Below are 18,229 nucleotides of genomic sequence, written 5' to 3'. Positions count from 1 at the left end.
CCCCGAACAACCTCATTTTGAGTTTCAACAAGTTTTTTTTCAATAAACAAGGTTTTCACCTTCTTTAAAGCCACTCAATAGTTTTATCATTCTAACAAGAACTGGAACTGGGAAGGGTTGCACGTAACATGAAAAACTGCAGCCTGGAGAAACTGCTGGTTATCCTCAGGAAACCACAAAAATCAGAGGTAAACTCTGTGCTGTTCTGGATGGAAGATGAAAGATTTTCAATGACTGAAAGACTTGGGTAGATCAGCTGCGCTGTTCAGCCATCGGGGAACTCCTCTTCCTCGCATGGCACTTGTTCCACAAAGGGAAGTCTTCACACCACCTGGAGAATCCCCTGTGAAATTCAATACGGTTTGCAATCAAATCAGCCTTTAAAGCTCGCATAAACAAATGGAATTGCTCTTCATACGTTGCGGAGCTGAAACGACTCAATAGCTCCAATACAAAAAGTCACTGACAGGGGTTGTGTTCTCTATAAACACCCAGCCCAGAAGATCTCACGATTGATAATGGGAACAGTTTCAGAATTTAATCCAACATGTATTTTACATGCAAGAAAAGCAGCTGCAAGCTCAGAATTCTCACAGTGATTTGTCTTGCAGACTTGATTCCGTTCCTCTGAAGATCAGCCGTGAACTGCCCAGATGAACTGAGCTCACGCGCCTTCTACCAAAAAAATTCCATCTCCAGAAAGATGACTGACAACGAGCAGCCTTTCTAAACTGAGTTATCACAGAATACGTGCAACAAGCACCAGCTGAGTCTACACATACCATGACTTCAGAGCAAGGAGAGTATTTTAAAGCTGGCCCTGCCTCAAAACACCTAAGCATATGAGAACGGACCTCACGTCGCAGAAAAATAAAGGGTTATCAAGTCAGAGAGCAACATTTATGAGAAAAACTCAATTCTGAGAGACCTTTCTGACCATAAGATTGTGTCCAGTCAGAAAAGGGCAGCTCTTGATGCTCACATTGTCATCTAGTCAGTGAAATCCATCTGCAGGAATAAGCACAGCTCATGCAGAGCTGCTGAAGCTTTATGCCACTGACAGGCAACATCTAAGCCCAGAAATCTGAAAAAGCAGCAGCTGGATGAAGTTTCAATACCTCTTTCCCCTTACAAACGTGAAAGTTTCAAACTCACACTCAGAAGGGACGAACTCTTGATCCCGACCTGGAGAAGCGAAATGTCCATCACATCTCGAACCCTCAGCCTTCATCTTCTGTAGGAAGAAACAGACGTTCAAAATAATGTATGCATCTTCTAAAAGGCAGTGTACACCACCATCTAGGAAACCTAGGAATTACGGTCAAAAATCACAAGAAATGACCCAGCTAGTGGTTTATTTCTTTTTTCTTTCACCCGTCTGCCCAATATATGTCTCAAAAGACAGCATCCAAAGAGAAAACAGCTAACCTGCACCTGGCAAGTCTGAACGTTTGAGTTAACTGGAAAGAAAACAGGCGATCGGTTGAAAGAATCTGACCTGGAAACGTCCACAATCCAGCAGCACCATCCTGCTATTTCTGCTTTCACCGTGATCAGAGTCTTCAAGAGGTAGGTGAGCTGCCGTCAGCGAGACTCCATATGCACTGGCTAAATATTTACTGATGCAGTAACTTGACCAAAACAAAGAGAAAAGGTTGGCTAAGATGTCATGCTCATGTACGGAGGCACATCGGTTTTAGCTCTTCAGCTGGCAAACAGAAGCAAGCACAGGCGGAGACGCACAGAGCAAATGACCGAGGACAGAAGGACCTTGTCGCAGCAGCTAAACAGTTCCCCTGCACCCTTCCAAGACCGCCAGCCTATTCTGCAACAACACCTGAAATTTAAAAAAATGCTTCCCCACACAATCAAATGCAGCCGCTTAGAAGTGGGAAAAGCAACACTTTTCTTTGCAAGGCATAGCAGTGCATCACAAGAGTTTTTGGAACGAAATACTATTCGTTATTATCTCTCTCAGAGCACTACTGCTACTGACTGAGACCTTCAATGGCATTTCCTTCTTTCCCAGCCATTTCCTTTCCCTTTCCCCACACCAGAAAGCTCACAGAACCCTATCTATCTACATTACACGTAACGCAGTATAAAAGTTCCCAAAGCAGAGATATACTAGAATATACCAAAAATGTCTCACCAAACAGAGGTACACTAAACCTCGGAAGAAAACCAGAGAATGTTAATGTCATTAACACTTCTCTCAGCTCTCCACTAGGAAGTGGAGGTAGCCAGAGGATCACCACAGACTGATGGACATTACCACCACAGCAATGACATTACATCCAAGTGCTGAGACTGAGAGCATCCCGCTGCGCCATACAAACAATGCAAGCTACAAACACAGCGAAACCTTGGGGGCGGAGGGAATCAATGAAACTCCAGGCCTAGAACTACAGCGCTGCAGGCCGTCAGAGCAGCCAGCGCCGAAACGCTGCCTCTGCAACACAACAGAAAGTCCGCACGCGGGAGCGAACTCCTTAGCAATACTCACGCGATTTTCTTACAGGACGCCAAAGCGCAGCAGAGTATCTCGTTCTCTTCATGCCACTTGCACCTACACGGAATGGAGTTCAGGCTCATTTCAGAAGCATCGACAGCGTTAATCGACATGAACAGTTGCTCTGCTCACAGGGAGCAGGAACAAGCATTCAAGATGCGACCTTTCCATCTCAGCGACCGTACGGCACCTCTGAAATTTCGCAGAGGACCAGCGTTCAGTAACTCAGCTCCCAGTGCTCTGTGCAGAGTTCAAAGGCACGCTTCACAGGCAACCTGCTTCACGCAGAGGTGGGGGCAGGGAGACAAGAGAATCCTGAGGTTTGGAAAGGGAACTGAAAGGGAACACTCTGAAGTTTCCCACTCATGTGAAATAGGTCCTCTTAGTACAAGCACCCCCGCTTTCCTCTCCACGCCAGTGTTTTAAAATGCATTTTTCCATTCTTGTTAAGGTCTCCCTCTAGTGTGCCGATACTCGTAGAAATGGAAAACCACCTGACCGTAAAAAGATGAAGTGACATTGATTCTCCCAACAGATCTCAAAATCCATCCTGTAAGCAGACTTGCAAGAATAATTTTTTTTTTTAAAGATCTATTCAAATTTAAGATCAAATTACTGGTTCTTACTTCATACTTTTAACTTTTCCTTTGCTACTCTTTATTTCTCTAAGTTAACTGCGTCATCACTAAACATTCCCTCGCAACACCACCAGCTACACACCACTTTTATACAAACACAGAGGAATCGGAAAGCAGGAAAAGCTTTACCATTCAAGACTCATCGGGGGGGCAGGGAGAGAAAAAAATCCTACAGAGTAAATCGGATTCCAGAAGTGTTAGAAAGAACATTCATTCCAGAAGAAAAAAGATAGGATCTTGCTTAACGCTTACGCTCGAGAACTGGATTTGTACCCCTGGGAAACAGACCTTCTCCTTCCTCACAGCAGCAATATGGGGCATCTGGTGGACTGAAACAGCCAGGTCTGATTCAAATTACACGGAGAGAGTCTGAATCTTCTGACTTCTAGGATTTCCAGTTAAATACCACAATGTATTTTTTTTCCAATTTTTCACCCCACCCTTTAAATCGGGCCTCAGCGTTAAAAAGCTGAGTGTCTTTATACTTCTTTTGGGGAAGTATTTTTCATTTCCAGCTGTGCTCATGATGTGACCAGAAGCATTTCTTATCACAAGGCTTGCAGAACATTCTAGCTAGCAGCATACAAGCTGTATGTAAAGCACCAAGAACATCAGATTAATACAGATTTCCACAAAGAAGAACCCAACATACCTCGTATTAGAGGAGAAATCCCAATGGAAGACATCCAGTTCTCCACACACCCAACTCCTGGATGGCTCCTTCTGGTATTTCTTCCGGCAGAGTTCTATTACCAGGTCTTCTGCAGCAAGAAGCTCCAGATGGCTCTCAGTGCCTAGAGCTCAGAGAAAATCCACGTCAGGAGAACAAGTCAGTCACTATTCTGCTGAGCTCAGTTCTCACTCACTCCCTGTTCACTGCCCAGCCTCGCACCGGAGCGTCAACGCTCTTGTAAACCTTCCCAAGTTCTTCCAACAGCGGTTTCAAGAAAACCTGGCTTCCTAGCAAAGCAGGTCCCATACTCCCAGCATTTCAGTCCTTTAAAGAAGTTGAGTAAGACCGGGCCAAGTACTGACCCCTGGGGAACACCACTGGTTACCGGCCTCCAACCAGACTCAGCGCCGCTGATGTCACCCTCTGAGCTCTGCCATTCAGCCAGTTCTCAATCCACCTCTCTGTCTGCTCCTCCAGCCCACCCTTCCTGAGCTTCCCTACGAGGATGTGATGGGAGACAGTGTCCAAAGCCTTGCTGAAGTCGAGCTAGGCAGCACCACAGCTCTCTCCTCATCTACCCAGCCAACCATGCCACCATAGAAAGCTATGATCTTGCTCAAGCATGATTTCCCCTTGGTCAATCCATGCTGACTACTCCTGATAACCTTCTTTTCCTCCACTTGCTTGCTGATGACAGCCAGAATGAGCTGCTCCACCACCCTTCCAGGGATGGAGGCCAGACTGACTGGCCTGTAGTTCCCCAGGCCCTCCTTCTCGCCCTTTTGGAAGACTGGAGTGACACTGGCCTTCCTCCAGTCCTCGGGCACCTCTCCTGTCCTCCAGGACCTCTCAAAGACCATGGAGAGGGGCTCAGCAATGACATCCGCCAGCTCCCTCAGCACTCGTGGGTGCATTCCATCAGGGCTCATGGATTTGTGGCTGTCCAGTTTGCTTCAACCATCTCTAACCCAATCCTCCTCGACACAGGCAAGCTCTGCCTTTCTCCAGGCCTTCTGTCTTACCTCCAGGGCCTGGGATTCCTAAGGGCCAGCCTTAGCAGTAAAGACTGAAGCAAAGAAGGCATGCAGTAACTCTGCCTTCTCCATGCCCTCCGTCACCAGGGCACCCACCTCATACAGCAGCAGGCCCACGTTGTCCCTAGTCATCTGTTTGCGCTACTGATGTACTCGAAGAAGCCCTTCTTCTTGTCTTTGACATCCCTTGCCAGATGGCATTCCAGATGGGCCTTAGCCCCCCTTCTTGCCCCCCTGCATGCTCTGACAACCTTCCTCTATTCCTCCCAAGTGCTCTCTCCCTCCTTCCACATTCCATAGACATTTCTTTTCCATCCAAATTTTGCTAGAAGCTCCTTGCTCATCCACGCACGTCTCCTGCCTCCTTTGCTTCATTTCTTACCTATGGGGTGAGCAGGGAGCAAGTGATGCTTCAATAGCGACCAGCTCTCTCGGACCTCCCCCTGCCTTCCACAGCCCTAACCCAGGTGTTTCCTCCAAGGTCCTTCAACAGGCCAAAGTCAGCTCTCCTCAAGTCCAAGGCTGTGATCCTACCTACTGCCCTGCTCCTTCCACGCACGATCCTGAACTCACACCACCTCATGACCACGGCAGCCAAGGCTGCCCCCAACCTTCACACCCTCAACCAGTCCTTCTCTGTCTGATCACGCTCTTTTGCTCTCACCGATGGGGAGCAAAACAAGAGGGAGAAGCATGCAAAGTAGTTCCAGCTATCAGGACCAGCTTTTAGGAAACCTTTCAGACCCAAAGCTTTTCAGACAAATACAGCTGTCCATGACTACATAACCCCTCTCTCGGGGAAAAAAGAAAAGGCCAAAAATGATCCTTTTCTCACCTGTTACGCTAGCCATTCGATTGAGACACCACTTAATTCGGAATCTGTCACCAGACTAGAGGAAAGAAAATTTCAGTCACTTTGAAGAAGTACAGTATATAACTCTGACATCTGCCAGACTTCTGACTCAAAAAGTCACCTCCAAAACAAAGGCCAACGTTTGTGGGATTCAATGGACGCTCTTCCTGACAATTATCTTGAAGAGGAACCAAATGCCACGGAGCCTCTCCAACCAAACTCCAGGCGAAATACTGGACTCGTGTTTGGGGGCACTTTAAAGGCTAACCCATGCTACTGGCATCTCCATTGAGCTCTGGATCGCTTTCACCTGTATTTCTTCAGAGCCCTGTATTTATGGATGGAGACCAACATCTTCACCCTCCCTGCCTTTTGAAGAACTAACATTAGGCTCCAATGGAATCAAAACCTAATATAGCTGTCACGAAGCTTAAACGCCTCTGAAGCCCAGCAGTTTGTTTTGCTCATTGGCAAATGAAACTTGAGCACAAATTAAGATGTACAGTGTTCTCACGGGGAAAGTGCCAGAAAAACATCCCTTAGAAAAGCAGAACTGTGCAACTATTGTTCAGCACAATCAATTTCAGTCAATCTTCAAAGCTCTGAACCTAAGTTAAAACAAAGTCAGAGACCAAGTGAAATGTTCACCAGCAGACTACAGCCAGAAGCGCAGGCTGAAACTAAGGCGTCAGAAAATTAGGTCTCTGCTTTATAAAAGGGCCAGCTTCTAGGGGCCATTTCTTCCTGCACGGAACTGGGATACCTTAGCAAACAGCGCCTTTGCCCACTCCTTTGCACACCAATTAGGTTTGAGAGTGAAGCATCTCCTTTGGCATCCAACAGAAGTGAAACGAAAGGTTTTGATTGAGAGCATCTTACTTTGACCTGGACCATACCCTGCAGTAGAAGTGAGGCGAAACACCCCCGGCTGGCTGGACAAACTCCAGAAGCTCCCGCAAGACAACGGCGTAAGAAGTACGGGAAAGACCAAATCCAGACAGAGGGATCTTATGAGTGGCATCACCTAATGGGGGGGTGTCAGAAAAAAAACAAAACACCAAGTTATAAGAAGTCCTGTTTCCTTAAATGATACAGTTCCCCCCTCCTTTCTATCTTTTTATATCCATATACGTACACACACACCCCCCTCTTCTTCTCTACAGGCACTGTGTCTGTGCTTAAGCCATCAAAACCCTGCTTTTGCCAGCAGCAGACTGGCAGGGCTGGGCTGCGAGCACACACACACCACTTTTAAAAGGCAATTATCTAAGTATTTGACCTAGGAAACATTGGCCAAGTTTGTTCCCTCTGTACACCAGGGGAGGAAGTGTCCTAACAGAAACCAACTGGAATCTACAAACACTACTCAAGAGTCACAAAGGGAGCACGGCAGGCCAAGCCAGGCACAACAACAGCAGAAATACTTTAACTTTGGTGACAGACGTGAAGCTGCCAAGCACAACTTTGAAACACAAACTAGTATCTTTGAGCTACCCTATCATGAGTTAGCAGTTCATGCTGAAGATACACTCCAGGACTATCAAGGGAACGACACTCAGCTCAGGTGGGCTTGAAAGCATTTAAAGCCAAACAAAGTTGTCCCATTTAAGAAAAACCTACTGAAGTTATTATGGAATTAAAATAGGAAGATGGAACACAAATAATTCTCCCACTGACAAAACCACTTTGGGTCAAGTGCTCTGCCATTTGTGGGTACAAGAAACATGCAAAAGGCGACTGCACCAAGCTGCTCTGTCACTCCTTTTTCTTCAAAACTCGACCAGTTCCCAGAAGCAGAAACTGCAGACTTCCAGAACGTTCTGACACAAATCAGATAAGCTGAGTCTAAAACCACACACCTCTGCACACCCCTCCCCTTCTCCACTGATACTCACTAGCAGTCTGGCAGCGGTACCGAAAACCAAGTGGTGGTGCTTCTGCAGAAGAGCAGGGGAGACGGGAGAAAAAGAACAATCGTTACCCACCATCCACAATGACAGATCCTTAACTCTCAGCCATGCACCAGTCTCACGTACAGAAAGGAACAGCTTCATCTTCCACTGGGGCAAGTACAACTGCCACAACTATTTTCGAAAAAGTTCTTTTCAGTCATACGCATTTTAAAAAACAAAAAGTCTATGATACAGCGTGTGTGTGCGTGTGTGTTTAGGTCCAACCAAGACAAACATTCATTGGCATGAACTACAAAGCACAAACATCTGAAGGTCCTTCTGCAGTTGTTCTACCCTCTTTCAAGCGTCATGCAGTTCCCACGCTTCAGTCTATCTCTCCAGAAACAACCAGCACTGCTTCAATATTTGAAGAAGGCCAACCACTTACAGTCAAAGAAATAAACCTATCTTCATCTCATCCGGGCAGCAGTAAGTGACAGCAGAACGCCTCCCTCTCACCCCAAAGCAGGATGAACTACTTCTCCTCTCCCTTCCTTGGAACTCACCTGCATCGATGAAATGATGCAAATCGGCTATTACGCCGTCCTTTAGGGAGTACTTCACACACCCGATCTCACAAGGAAGGAAGCGCTGTTCACAGCTGGATGGCAGCTTGCCATGGCTGTAAATGTCCAGGAAGTAGAAGATGTCTGAAACCATGGCTGAAAGGAAACAAAACCCACACACATTTTCAGAAGAGCCAACAGAGGTTACCTCAAGCCATCCTGGCCTCATCTCAGAATCACAGAATCACAGAATAGTAGGGGTTGGAAGGGACCTCTGTGGGTCATCTAGTCCAACCCCCCTGCCGAAGCAGGGTCACCTACAGTAGGCTGCACAGGATCTTGTCCAGGCGGGTCTTGAATATCTCCAGAGAAGGAGACTCCACAACCTCCCTGGGCAGCCCTGTTCCAGTGCTCCGTCACCCTCAGAGGGAAGAAGTTCTTCCTCATGTTCAGACGGAACTTCCTGTGCCTCATCCAGCGTAAGCTTCAGCGCGCTTTATCATATGAGTGACGTAGGGTAATGACCAAGTAAAACAGCTCTTTCTCTGTATCACAGATGACCAGGTAGTTAACACTTCTGCAAGAGTCAGGCACATTAGTGATCCCGGTACATCTCCCATAGCTGCTACTGTGTGTAGAGATCAGGGCAAAAAGAGGGAAGAAAAAAATAAATCAACTCCCAAACCCACACAAATGTTAAGAGGCCTGGAATCAACAACAGGACCTACTATTCCTTTTTATGATAGGTCTCTTCACCCTCTAGGAAAAAAAGGTTAGAAAAAACATCAGTCTGAAGCAGCAAAGCAGCCTCACCAGCTCAATTCAGTGACTTACACAAGTTACAGCAGCGAAATAATCTTCTGCAGCAAGAGGAGGCAACAAGTCTGCTTGTTAAAAGGATTGCTTCTCCACTGCTCTATGAGCTCCCAAAGAAGTCGGCAAGCACACCCAAAGCAAATGTGAAGAAATAAATTTACCATTTACTAATTTAAAAAGTACCCAATGACGAAAAATGTTTCAGAGTACACCTTAATCCTTCTCTTCATGAATGTCACATAACATTCTCACTGAAGCTTTAGGTACCTATTTCATCTTTACCCTTAGGTTACGCCCCTCATCAAAAAAATCCTACTTGTTCTCCTAAACAACGGAGCTGTAGAACTGCTTTTGCAGACAAATACTGCTCTAGGCCAGATTTTAAGGCATTTAACACCATTTGTCCGAAACTTGAATGCTGGTGCTCTCTTACATTGGCTATCAACCTCTACAAGCTGCGGAGTCAGGAAAGACACCTCTGACCCGCTTTCCTTACCAAAAAAACGGATATAGCTACAGGGAACCGTGCAGCACTTGGACCGAGAAAGAAAGGAGCAGCAGCATCAAATGCGTCTCAGTTATCCCTCATCATTACCCCCTCCTTCAGTTTAAAGACAAATTGTGTCAGCTCAAGCCACCACCACCAACCCCATCAAATTTGCATCACGGTGACAGGGGAGCACAACCTCTGCCAGGGAGGACACTAAGATGTATCACGCTTTTTATGGAGCTGCTCTTTCCTGCCCCTCCATGACCATGGCAACAGGAAAAGACTTCAGGAGACCTGTGACGCAAAAGGCTTCAGCTGAAACTTAGCCACACAGCAGGTGCAGCTCACATCAACTGGCTGCGTGACTTCTCTTGTAAGCACTGCCACTTCTCATTTTTCAGAATAACGTCATATTCATGGGGAAATGATTACAGATGTGTTCACTACTCCATTCCAATCAAAACATCCATTTGAAGAAGGGGGCACCGATAAAACAGGTTTCGTTTTTCCGAGAGTTTTCACCAAGGAAGCAAGCCAGGATGTGACAAAAGCACTGACAAAGCACATATCCCCTCTTTTATTCTCCCAAGGAGGCCAGGTCACTGTTTGCTTTAACACCTCTACCACACAAAATTTTTGAACTTTGATATCTAACAACTCTTCACCCTTTCACATTAGTACAAGCATTATTTTATGCTGAACTTGGGTTCGACCTTGTGAACCACAAATCGTAGGAGTTCAACACTTTCCTTTTTCTTCAAAGCCTTGAAATAATTGTAAAGAAACCATTAGTGGCTGCATTTCCCTCCAGCTAAAGAACAGAGGACAAGGATTTTGGGGGAGGGGGGTAGGGAAGGGGGCATGGCAGCACAACACACATCTGCACTGACTTCCCGCTGTCCTACAGAAGACCTTTTCCCAGCAACAGACCCTTAGTTTAACACAAAGAAACAGCTGACACAGACGGCCATTAGCAAAATGGAAGCAGCCTTTGTACAGGTACCCTTGAGAATATCTGCAAAGGGCAAGCTTCTGTCTACCAGGATCAACTGCTGTAAGATTACCCTACCCTGATCGTTCTTCCAGGACATAACAGAGGCCTTTGGAAGAGAAGTGACACTGGGCATCTTGGTGGTCAGACAAGCAGGAACCGGCTGAGCCACATTAGACAACTGGAAGAGAAGAGAAGAGAAAGTAAAAAAAAAAATCAAAACAGTCTACTAACCCCCAATAAAGTCCTCCACCTCCTCCTCTCAGAGGAACACAGGATGGCCACTAACAGTGACGGTCAGGCGGAACAAGCCTGCAGTTTCTATACACGTGCCCATGGACTTGCAGACCCGAAAGGCAGGATTTCTCTTCTAACAAAAACAGAGCTGGGTATCTTAGCACCCTGCTCAACTCACTGCAACTACAAAGAGCTACAGCTAAAAATCACAACATGCAATTCAAAAAAAAATTGTTTTCGGGAACTTTTCAAATTGGAATTTCCAATTTTTGTCCATAAACTTTATGGAAAAGTTTGGCATATGCGTTAGTTGCCTTGGACTAGGAAGGAAAGTGATGAAAAGCTGACAAAGCCTCAGGGAAGCCATCAGACTGCTCTGGCACAGAGCAAGTAAGAAAGGCACCGGCGTCCATTCAGCGCTGCAAATTCACACAGGAGCAGGAAGCTTTTCAGAGGACAGGAAGAGAAACCCGGCAGGCTTACAGAACTCAATCATTCAGGACCCAAACTGGGAATAACACCCACATCTAGGTACACTCATTCCAGATGACCATCTTAGCCAAAGTTTGTGGATTATCAGTTTCAACTACTGCAAATAAACCGAGGAATCGGTCCCATTCACCTAAGCTTCAGTCACCTCCAAAAGATGACCAAGACCTTTCACTACACAAAGTCAGCGTGGTTGTCTGTGTGATTAATCAATGGAGATCACACATAACCTCACACATACACACTTCCCTATTTCCACTGACAGCCAAGAAGGATGATGATCTTTATTTTGCTAAAGCAATTATTGCTTTCCCTGATTACAGCTTTCTAAAATGCCACCACTCCTGGAAGGAAATACACAAGCCTCTGCTTCTGACTTTGCTGTCATTTCAGGCAGCTCTCCATTACACGTGAAAACGGAGCTCCACTGATTACATACCCCTAGCCTGCTACATAACACAATGATGATCAGATTTTAAACAGCTCTTTTCCGTATAAGCAAGCCCCCAAAATCAGAAAACATTGCCTAATATCTCCCTACTAGTCTGGACTGACTAAATTAACTGCTCCAGCTTTACCCGTGACTCCACACTATGATCACCCTGGCATTCCCTCTGGAAGTGTTTCATAGTCCTCACCAGTGATTCATAGTTCATACTCAGTATCTAGTCATACGGGATGAAGAAATAAATGTGGTATTATCCATTCGCTCGACCAGGCTCTCTGCTGTGACACACAAGTTTTCACGCTGCCAACCAAGACTGCAATAAAATAAGCTTTCCCACACCTCGCACAAGTCAAACTCTGAAGCAAACTATGCTCCAGGGAACTGCTGGGAGAGGGAGACAGACCTAAGGGACAAAAAAAAAGGGGGGGGGGAGGGACAGACACATGAGACACACACCTTTTCAAGACACTAAATGGTACAAGGGATCCCATAAGCACTATTTTTGGCTACAACCACATTCAGCTTCACCTAACTGCTTACTTTTACATTGAGGGACTTTGTCCTCCACCAGAGCATTACTGTTCTCTCCATAACCAAACCAATCTACAAACAACGGCAAGGTACAATTCTTCTTTCTGTGCACAGGTTCCAACATTTCACTGACCTGCTCCACCACACAGCCGCTCAACAATGCCCCAGCAGCTGCCTTTAAGATGTGGCTTCAGGCCATCCGCCAAGAACCAGCTAAATTAAGGACACCCACAAAGCAAGAGCAACATGAACCTAGCACCAGAAGCCACACCAATTTACAAGATTACAAAGAAAAAAAAAATGGCAAAGCCAGTCACTGCAAAATGTTGTTAAACATCACACTAAGTTGTTAGAGAACGACATTTTACTTGGGAAAAGAGCCCAAAGGAACAAGCTGCGCTGGTTTAAAACAGGATAGAGTATTTTCACCTTTAATTGAAACCAGAACAATTTCCTGCTTAACCTTTGTAACGGTACGGACTGCCCCAGCAGCCGTAACCTCCACAGGCTGGAGGCTCTGGAGAGCAGGTCCTCCTCCATGGCACCACAGCTGACCAAACCCAACACCACTCCCTCCGCCTCTGGTTCAGCTACTCTGGAAGCTCTTCCTTTCTCAGCATTTACCTCTTGCACCATCTTCTCCGAGCGTTTCTTTTCATTCCACTTACGAGCCTTCTCTGCATATCCCATCTTTTCTTCCTTATTCAGCAACTAAAGGAAAGGGAATGGGAAAAAAAAAGTTTTACTGCTTCCTCCTAGCAGCCCCACAAAGCAAGAAACTCCATGTAAGAAATTAATTGTGCATTTCCAAAGGACGTTCTCAATGCTTGCCAAGAGCTGCCAACTGCTAGCACTGACTCCAAACATTTCCTGCAGCCTTCTCCCTAACGGACCCCCAACCTTTGATTCCAAACGCCTGGCGAGCACACGCTTCTGAAGCATCTTTGGGCAAGAGCAAACTAGCACTGCCCCACCACAAACCAGAGGTCTTCTGAAATCCCTCGGGCCAGCCGGGGATGCCACTACCCATAGAATCCTAGAGTTTGGGTTGGAAGGGAGGTTCTCCTTCCCCTCTGCACTGCCCTAGTGAGGCCCCATCTGCAGTGCTGGGTCCAGTGCTGGGCTCCCCAGTTCAAGAAAGATGAGGAGCTACTGAAGAGAGTCCAGCGGAGGGCTACGAGGATGAGGAGCTACCGGAGCATCTCTCCTACGAGGAGAGGCTGAGGGAGCTGGGCTTGTTCAGCCTGGAGAAGAGCAGGCTGAGAGGGGACCTTAGAAATGTCAATCAGTATCTGCAGGGGGGAGGGTGTCAGGAGGACGGGGCAAGGCTCTGTCCAGTGGTGCCCAGCAACAGGACAAGGGGCAACGGGCACAAACTGGAGCAGAGGAAGCTCCAGCTGAACACGAGGAAGAACTTCTTCCCTCTGAGGGTGACGGAGCCCTGGCCCAGGCTGCCCAGGGAGGCTGTGGAGTCTCCTTCTCTGGAGATATTCAAGACCCACCTGGACAGGGTCCTGTGCAGCCTGCTCTGGGTGACCCTGCTTCGGCAAGAGGGTTGGGCTGGGTGACCCACAGAGATCCCTTCCAACCCCTACTGTTCTGTGATTCTGTGATTCTATGATGGAATCAGTTGACCATAAACATGAACAATGCTGCTGTGTCCCTGGTACAGCCCTGCCCACCTGGACATTAGGGCTGGGAACAGAGGGTTTAGTCCCTAGGTAATCATTAATGTTAAACAATAATGGTAGACGGGCATTTTTAATAATGGCCGGGCTGGTGTTTGAGGGCTCTGCACGGCACGCACACAGCGGCTACCAAAAAGCTCTGCTCAGCGCTACCAGATCATTTCTAGCTCAACTCAGCGGCACAAAGACAAACAGGGAGAGGCCACGGCCCCACGTGCAAAGGGAGCAGAACACACAGCAAAAGATGTCAGGGGCAACCCTGGAAGCAGCCACAGGCCGTCCACCACGACCTCCAGATCGGGGTCCCGCAGCTCAGCCCGCCACCCACACTGCTTCGAGAGCGCTGCGCCCGCGGCTCTTCCCATCTCCTGCGAGGGGAGAGAACAGGCACAGGCAGCAGAAATAACGGGGTCAAGAAAACTACAGATCACAGCCTTGCCTGCACCATCCTCACAAACACCTGGGGAGAGAAAGGGTCTCTTTTATCCCTACAAGAACATTGGTACAAAGACCAGAAGAGGCACCCCAGGGCACAGCCAGCGAGCCAGGGGCAGAGCAGAGGCACGGCAGGACAAAACGACTGTCCCTCAGCTCCAGCGCAGGAGGCCGAAGTTCAAGTCCTGCCCAAGCTACAACAAAAGCTGTCATCGTTTTAGAATTGTGTATCGCGCACAAAACATTTCTGGCGGCTGTAACCCAGATAACCTAAGAGCAAACTTGTGAAGGCACAACTGCAGCTCACAATTTTAATGCTGTTAGGGCATCCAGAAAGCTCTGAACACCTTCAGAGCAGGAGAGCTCACACGCACAGCACAAACTGAAGCAAACATTCCTGCTGGCAGGCTGATGCGTCCCACCTTCCCAAGGCACCAGCTTTAGCAGCAAAGAAAGAAAGATCTCGCTAAACGACTGTTATCTTCGAGTAAGAGAAATCTGCATAAATTGCAGCTACACAGGGTTTCTTTTCGATTTTTTTTTTTCCTCACAGTAGAAAGATACCGTAGATGGGTGAAGTGCTGCATGGAAAGGGCCCCTGGAGGTGTCTGTGCCACCACCCTCTCCTAGCCATCTGCCCCCCAGGACACCTCCCAGGGCTGCACCACCCTCCTGGGGAACAAGTTCTCCCCAGCACCCACCCAGAGCACAGCCAAGCTGCACATTCTGCCTTTTGCCCCATCTTCTCCACTGTCTGCCACAATGGAGAGCAGTCTGGCTCCATTGTCCTCGCAATGGCCCTTTAAGCACCTGCAAACCACCATCAGATCACTCCTCAGGCTCCAGGAGCCCGGCCACCCCAACCTCTTGCCTTTACTTGTCCACAATAACAGGCATTGATTGGAAAAAAATGCAGGGTAACAGTGCCCACAAATTAACAACAGCCCTTGGATTTCTACTTGTTTAAGGTAAGTGCAGGTTAAGGGCTTTTCTGAGAAAATACAGAAAAAGCTTCAATCCGCTTGCTGTTCTAAAACAGACAACACACAGCTGAAATGACAAATGAACTACACATCTCTCTTCCCCTTTGCTAGCTTCTTCTAACACGCAGACACTTCAGCATAGAGCGTACCTGTGAAGGAAGTATTCTGGCAATCGCTCCGCGACAGCCACGAGAAACTCTGAAACTGCAGCCAAGCTGCTCATTCGCAGCAGGTTTCTCCCCCCTGCTTCTGGGAGGGTCTCCTAAGGAAGCCTGGCTTGCAGCCCGGCAGCCCTGAGGGCTCTTTCTCTCCGGTCCCACACACCTCTCTCCAGCTTCCACTCGACCCTCCTCAGGCACGGGCTCTCTCACTTGTTCCGTTTGCTGCCTTTTCGCTGCAGGATTTGTCTCTTCTGCCGATTTCCTCTTCAGAGGCAAGCGGTCTTCTGGAGAGACGCTGTCTTTCTTCCCCTCACACCCGTGAAGGTTTCTCCAGGTGGAGAGAACATCCAGCCAATGCTTTGGCTCCTCAGTGACAAGGCTTTGAACCTCATCCAGCATTTTCCCTGGAAGAAAAAGCAGCTTCAGGTTCAGTAGTTCAGGCTCAGCATTTGGTTTTCCTGCAGACCGAGAACAGCTGTTAGCAGAGACCGTGTTCAGATTTCATTGATGTGTGAGCCCAGGAACCGCAGCAGCAGCCATCACAGGCACAGCTGAGCTCTCAGCGCCCACCTACCCCCCAGCAGAGACCCAGGCCTCCCTCTGGTTACGAGCTCTGCGGAACCAAGAGCAAATCGTGCAGGGGTCGAATTCTGCACAAGAATTCAGCAGCCCTAGAAACCAGCCCAGCCCGGAGAGTCACTCCCAGGGACGGAGGACCAGCCTAACGCACCATCCTCCCCGAAAGCCCTTGGTCCAGGATGAGAGATGTGGGGCACTTTCCAGGGCTGAAACACAGACACGAACGGGAATCGCACTGATCCAGCCGGGGCCTCCCGCGCCCGCCCTGCCCGCAGCCCGGGGGGGGCCGGGCCGCGCCTCCGCTCCCGGCCCCCACCCGCGGAGCCGGCCCCGCAGCAGCGGAACAGCCGCTCCCCGCACCCGGGTCTCCGCCGCTCCCCCCGCCGCCCCGCGCTGGACAAGACCTTTCCCGGCCGCAGCCCGCCCCGCAGAGCCGCACACCCAGCCCCGCCGCCGAGGCGTTTCGGGCGGGCCCCTCCCGCAGCCCCGCAGCCCGCGGCTCGGGGGGCGGCGCGGCCCCGCGGCTCGGCCGAGCGGAGACGGCGCGGCCCTGGGGGGCCCTTCCCGCCCCGGCCCCGGCCCCGGCCCCGGCCCGACCCGCGGGACCCCCGCAGGCGGCGGCACCGCCCGCGCCGCGCCCGCCCGGCTCCGGGGCGCCCGGCGAACGGGGCCGCGCTCCCCGCCGCTCCGCTCCGCACCGCACCGGGCCGGGCGGGCCCCGGCGCCCGCGGCCCCCGCGCCGGGAAAGGCTCCGGCCCCCCCCGCCGCCATCTCGGCGCCCCCGCCGGGACCGGGCCTTGACGGGCGGCAGCGGCCCCGGGGCGCGGAGGCGGTGTCCGCACCCAGGCGGCGGGGGAGGGCGATCCGCAGGCACCCCCCCCCCCCCCCCCCCCCCCGGGAGCGGGTCAGCAGCCGCGGCCCGGGGGAAGCGCCGGGAGGGTGGGGGGGCCGTCAGCTGCCCCCCACGGGCGACCTTCTGTGGCCCCGCAGGCACCTGCGGGGGTTTGACCGGGGGCAGGCGGGGGCTGGAAACCCGACGGGACAGCCGCTGGGACAGAGAAGGGGGGGACGGGCCGGCGGGGCGAGCACCGGCACAGCCGGCAGCAGCAGCTGAGCCCCGCGAGCGGCAGCAGGAGCAGCCTCCTGTACGGGGAGGGGGGGGGGGGGAAGCCCCCATCCCTGGGGCCAAACCCCTCCGGCTGCTGCGGCAGAGCGGCCGAGGAACAAATTCAGCTCCCTCGGCCATCGGGGGAGATGGGGGGAGGGGGCGCGCTGGCTCGCTCCTCCTCTCCTGTCCTTAGTGCACAAATTTCACTCCCTTCCCTGCACCCGGCTCTGCCTGAACTTCACCAGAGCTCTGTCACAGCAGTTAAATATCTCGTTATCCAAGCACGCATCTTCAGGAACTTTTCTTCCCCAGACTGCTCTGTTGCACGGGGCAATGTTCTCCTCCTCCTTCCCACTCGGTCACAGGGCACAGAGCCAGAATGTGCAGTCACACAGGTGTCACGAGTCACGGGTAGGCCAGTCCTTCTGTGGGCCCAAAAGGAAATGCTCCCACAGCAGAAAAGTGAAATTCTGTCTCACCTGCCACAGCTCATGCACCTCTGGATTAATTAAAAAACTGTAGCGGTCCTTTGGCTTGAGAAAAGCATCTGTGCTCCAGACCATGCTGGTCTCCAAGAAGTGCTCGAAATCCAGAGGCAGAGAGAGATAACAGATTTCAGTAGAAAATTCACACTTCAAGCTACTTGTGGTCTTGGTTCCCTTCCCTCAGTCAGCTGGGGATCACAGGATCACGGAATGGTGGGCGTTGGAAGAGACCTCTGTGGGTCACCCAGCCCAACCCCCTGCCCAAGCAGGGTCACCCAGAGCAGGCTGCACAGGACTGCGTCCAGGCGGGGCTGGAATATCTCCAGAGAAGGAGACTCCACAGCCTCCCTGGGCAGCCTGGGCCAGGGCTCCGTCACCCTCAGAGGGAAGAAGTTCTTCCTCGTGTTCAGCTGGAGCTTCCTCTGCTCCAGTTTGTGCCCGTTGCCCCTTGTCCTGTCACTGGGCACCACTGGACAGAGCCTGGCCCCGTCCCCCTGACACCCACCCTGCAGATATTTATAAACATTTATTAGGTCCCCTCTCAGACTTCTCTTCTCCAGGCTGAACAAGCCCAGCTCCCTCAGCCTCTCCTCGTATGAGAGATGCTCCAGTCCCCTCAT

At 50.2% G+C, this 18,229-nt stretch overlaps 1 protein-coding gene across 1 annotated transcript; it reads right to left on the bottom strand.

The window, feature by feature from the left end:
- Positions 1-227: 227 nt before the first annotated feature.
- On the bottom strand, positions 228-17,687 carry LOC142365216 (protein maelstrom homolog). Its single transcript, XM_075445852.1, has 12 exons — positions 17,604-17,687; positions 12,795-12,881; positions 10,544-10,646; positions 8,169-8,324; positions 7,606-7,647; positions 6,607-6,734; positions 5,693-5,747; positions 3,803-3,944; positions 2,507-2,569; positions 1,499-1,631; positions 1,156-1,234; positions 228-343 (listed from the first exon to the last, which is right to left on the bottom strand). Exons 1-12 carry the CDS (start codon positions 17,685-17,687, stop codon positions 228-230), a joined length of 1,188 nt encoding a protein of 395 aa, XP_075301967.1.
- Positions 17,688-18,229: the final 542 nt, after the last annotated feature.

This window comes from Opisthocomus hoazin, chromosome 33, assembly GCF_030867145.1.
Source record: "Opisthocomus hoazin isolate bOpiHoa1 chromosome 33, bOpiHoa1.hap1, whole genome shotgun sequence".
Taxonomy (NCBI): domain Eukaryota; kingdom Metazoa; phylum Chordata; class Aves; order Opisthocomiformes; family Opisthocomidae; genus Opisthocomus; species Opisthocomus hoazin.
The sequence above is the reverse complement of the archived record's forward strand: the minus strand, read 5'-3'. Positions and strand labels throughout refer to the sequence as shown.

What these genes read in the sequence shown, in the direction of transcription:
- LOC142365216 (XM_075445852.1), bottom strand. Translation starts at nt 17,687, where the DNA reads ATGGTCTGGAGCACAGATGCTTTTCTCAAGCCAAAGGACCGCTACAGT. An exon ending in GTCCTGGAAGAACGATCAGG is followed by an intron (nt 8,325 to 10,543) that starts GTAGGGTAATCT and finishes GTTTCCTTTCAG; the next exon opens with CCATGGTTTCAGACATCTTC. An exon ending in TGGATTGTGGACGTTTCCAG is followed by an intron (nt 1,235 to 1,498) that starts GTCAGATTCTTT and finishes TTCTTCCTACAG; the next exon opens with AAGATGAAGGCTGAGGGTTC.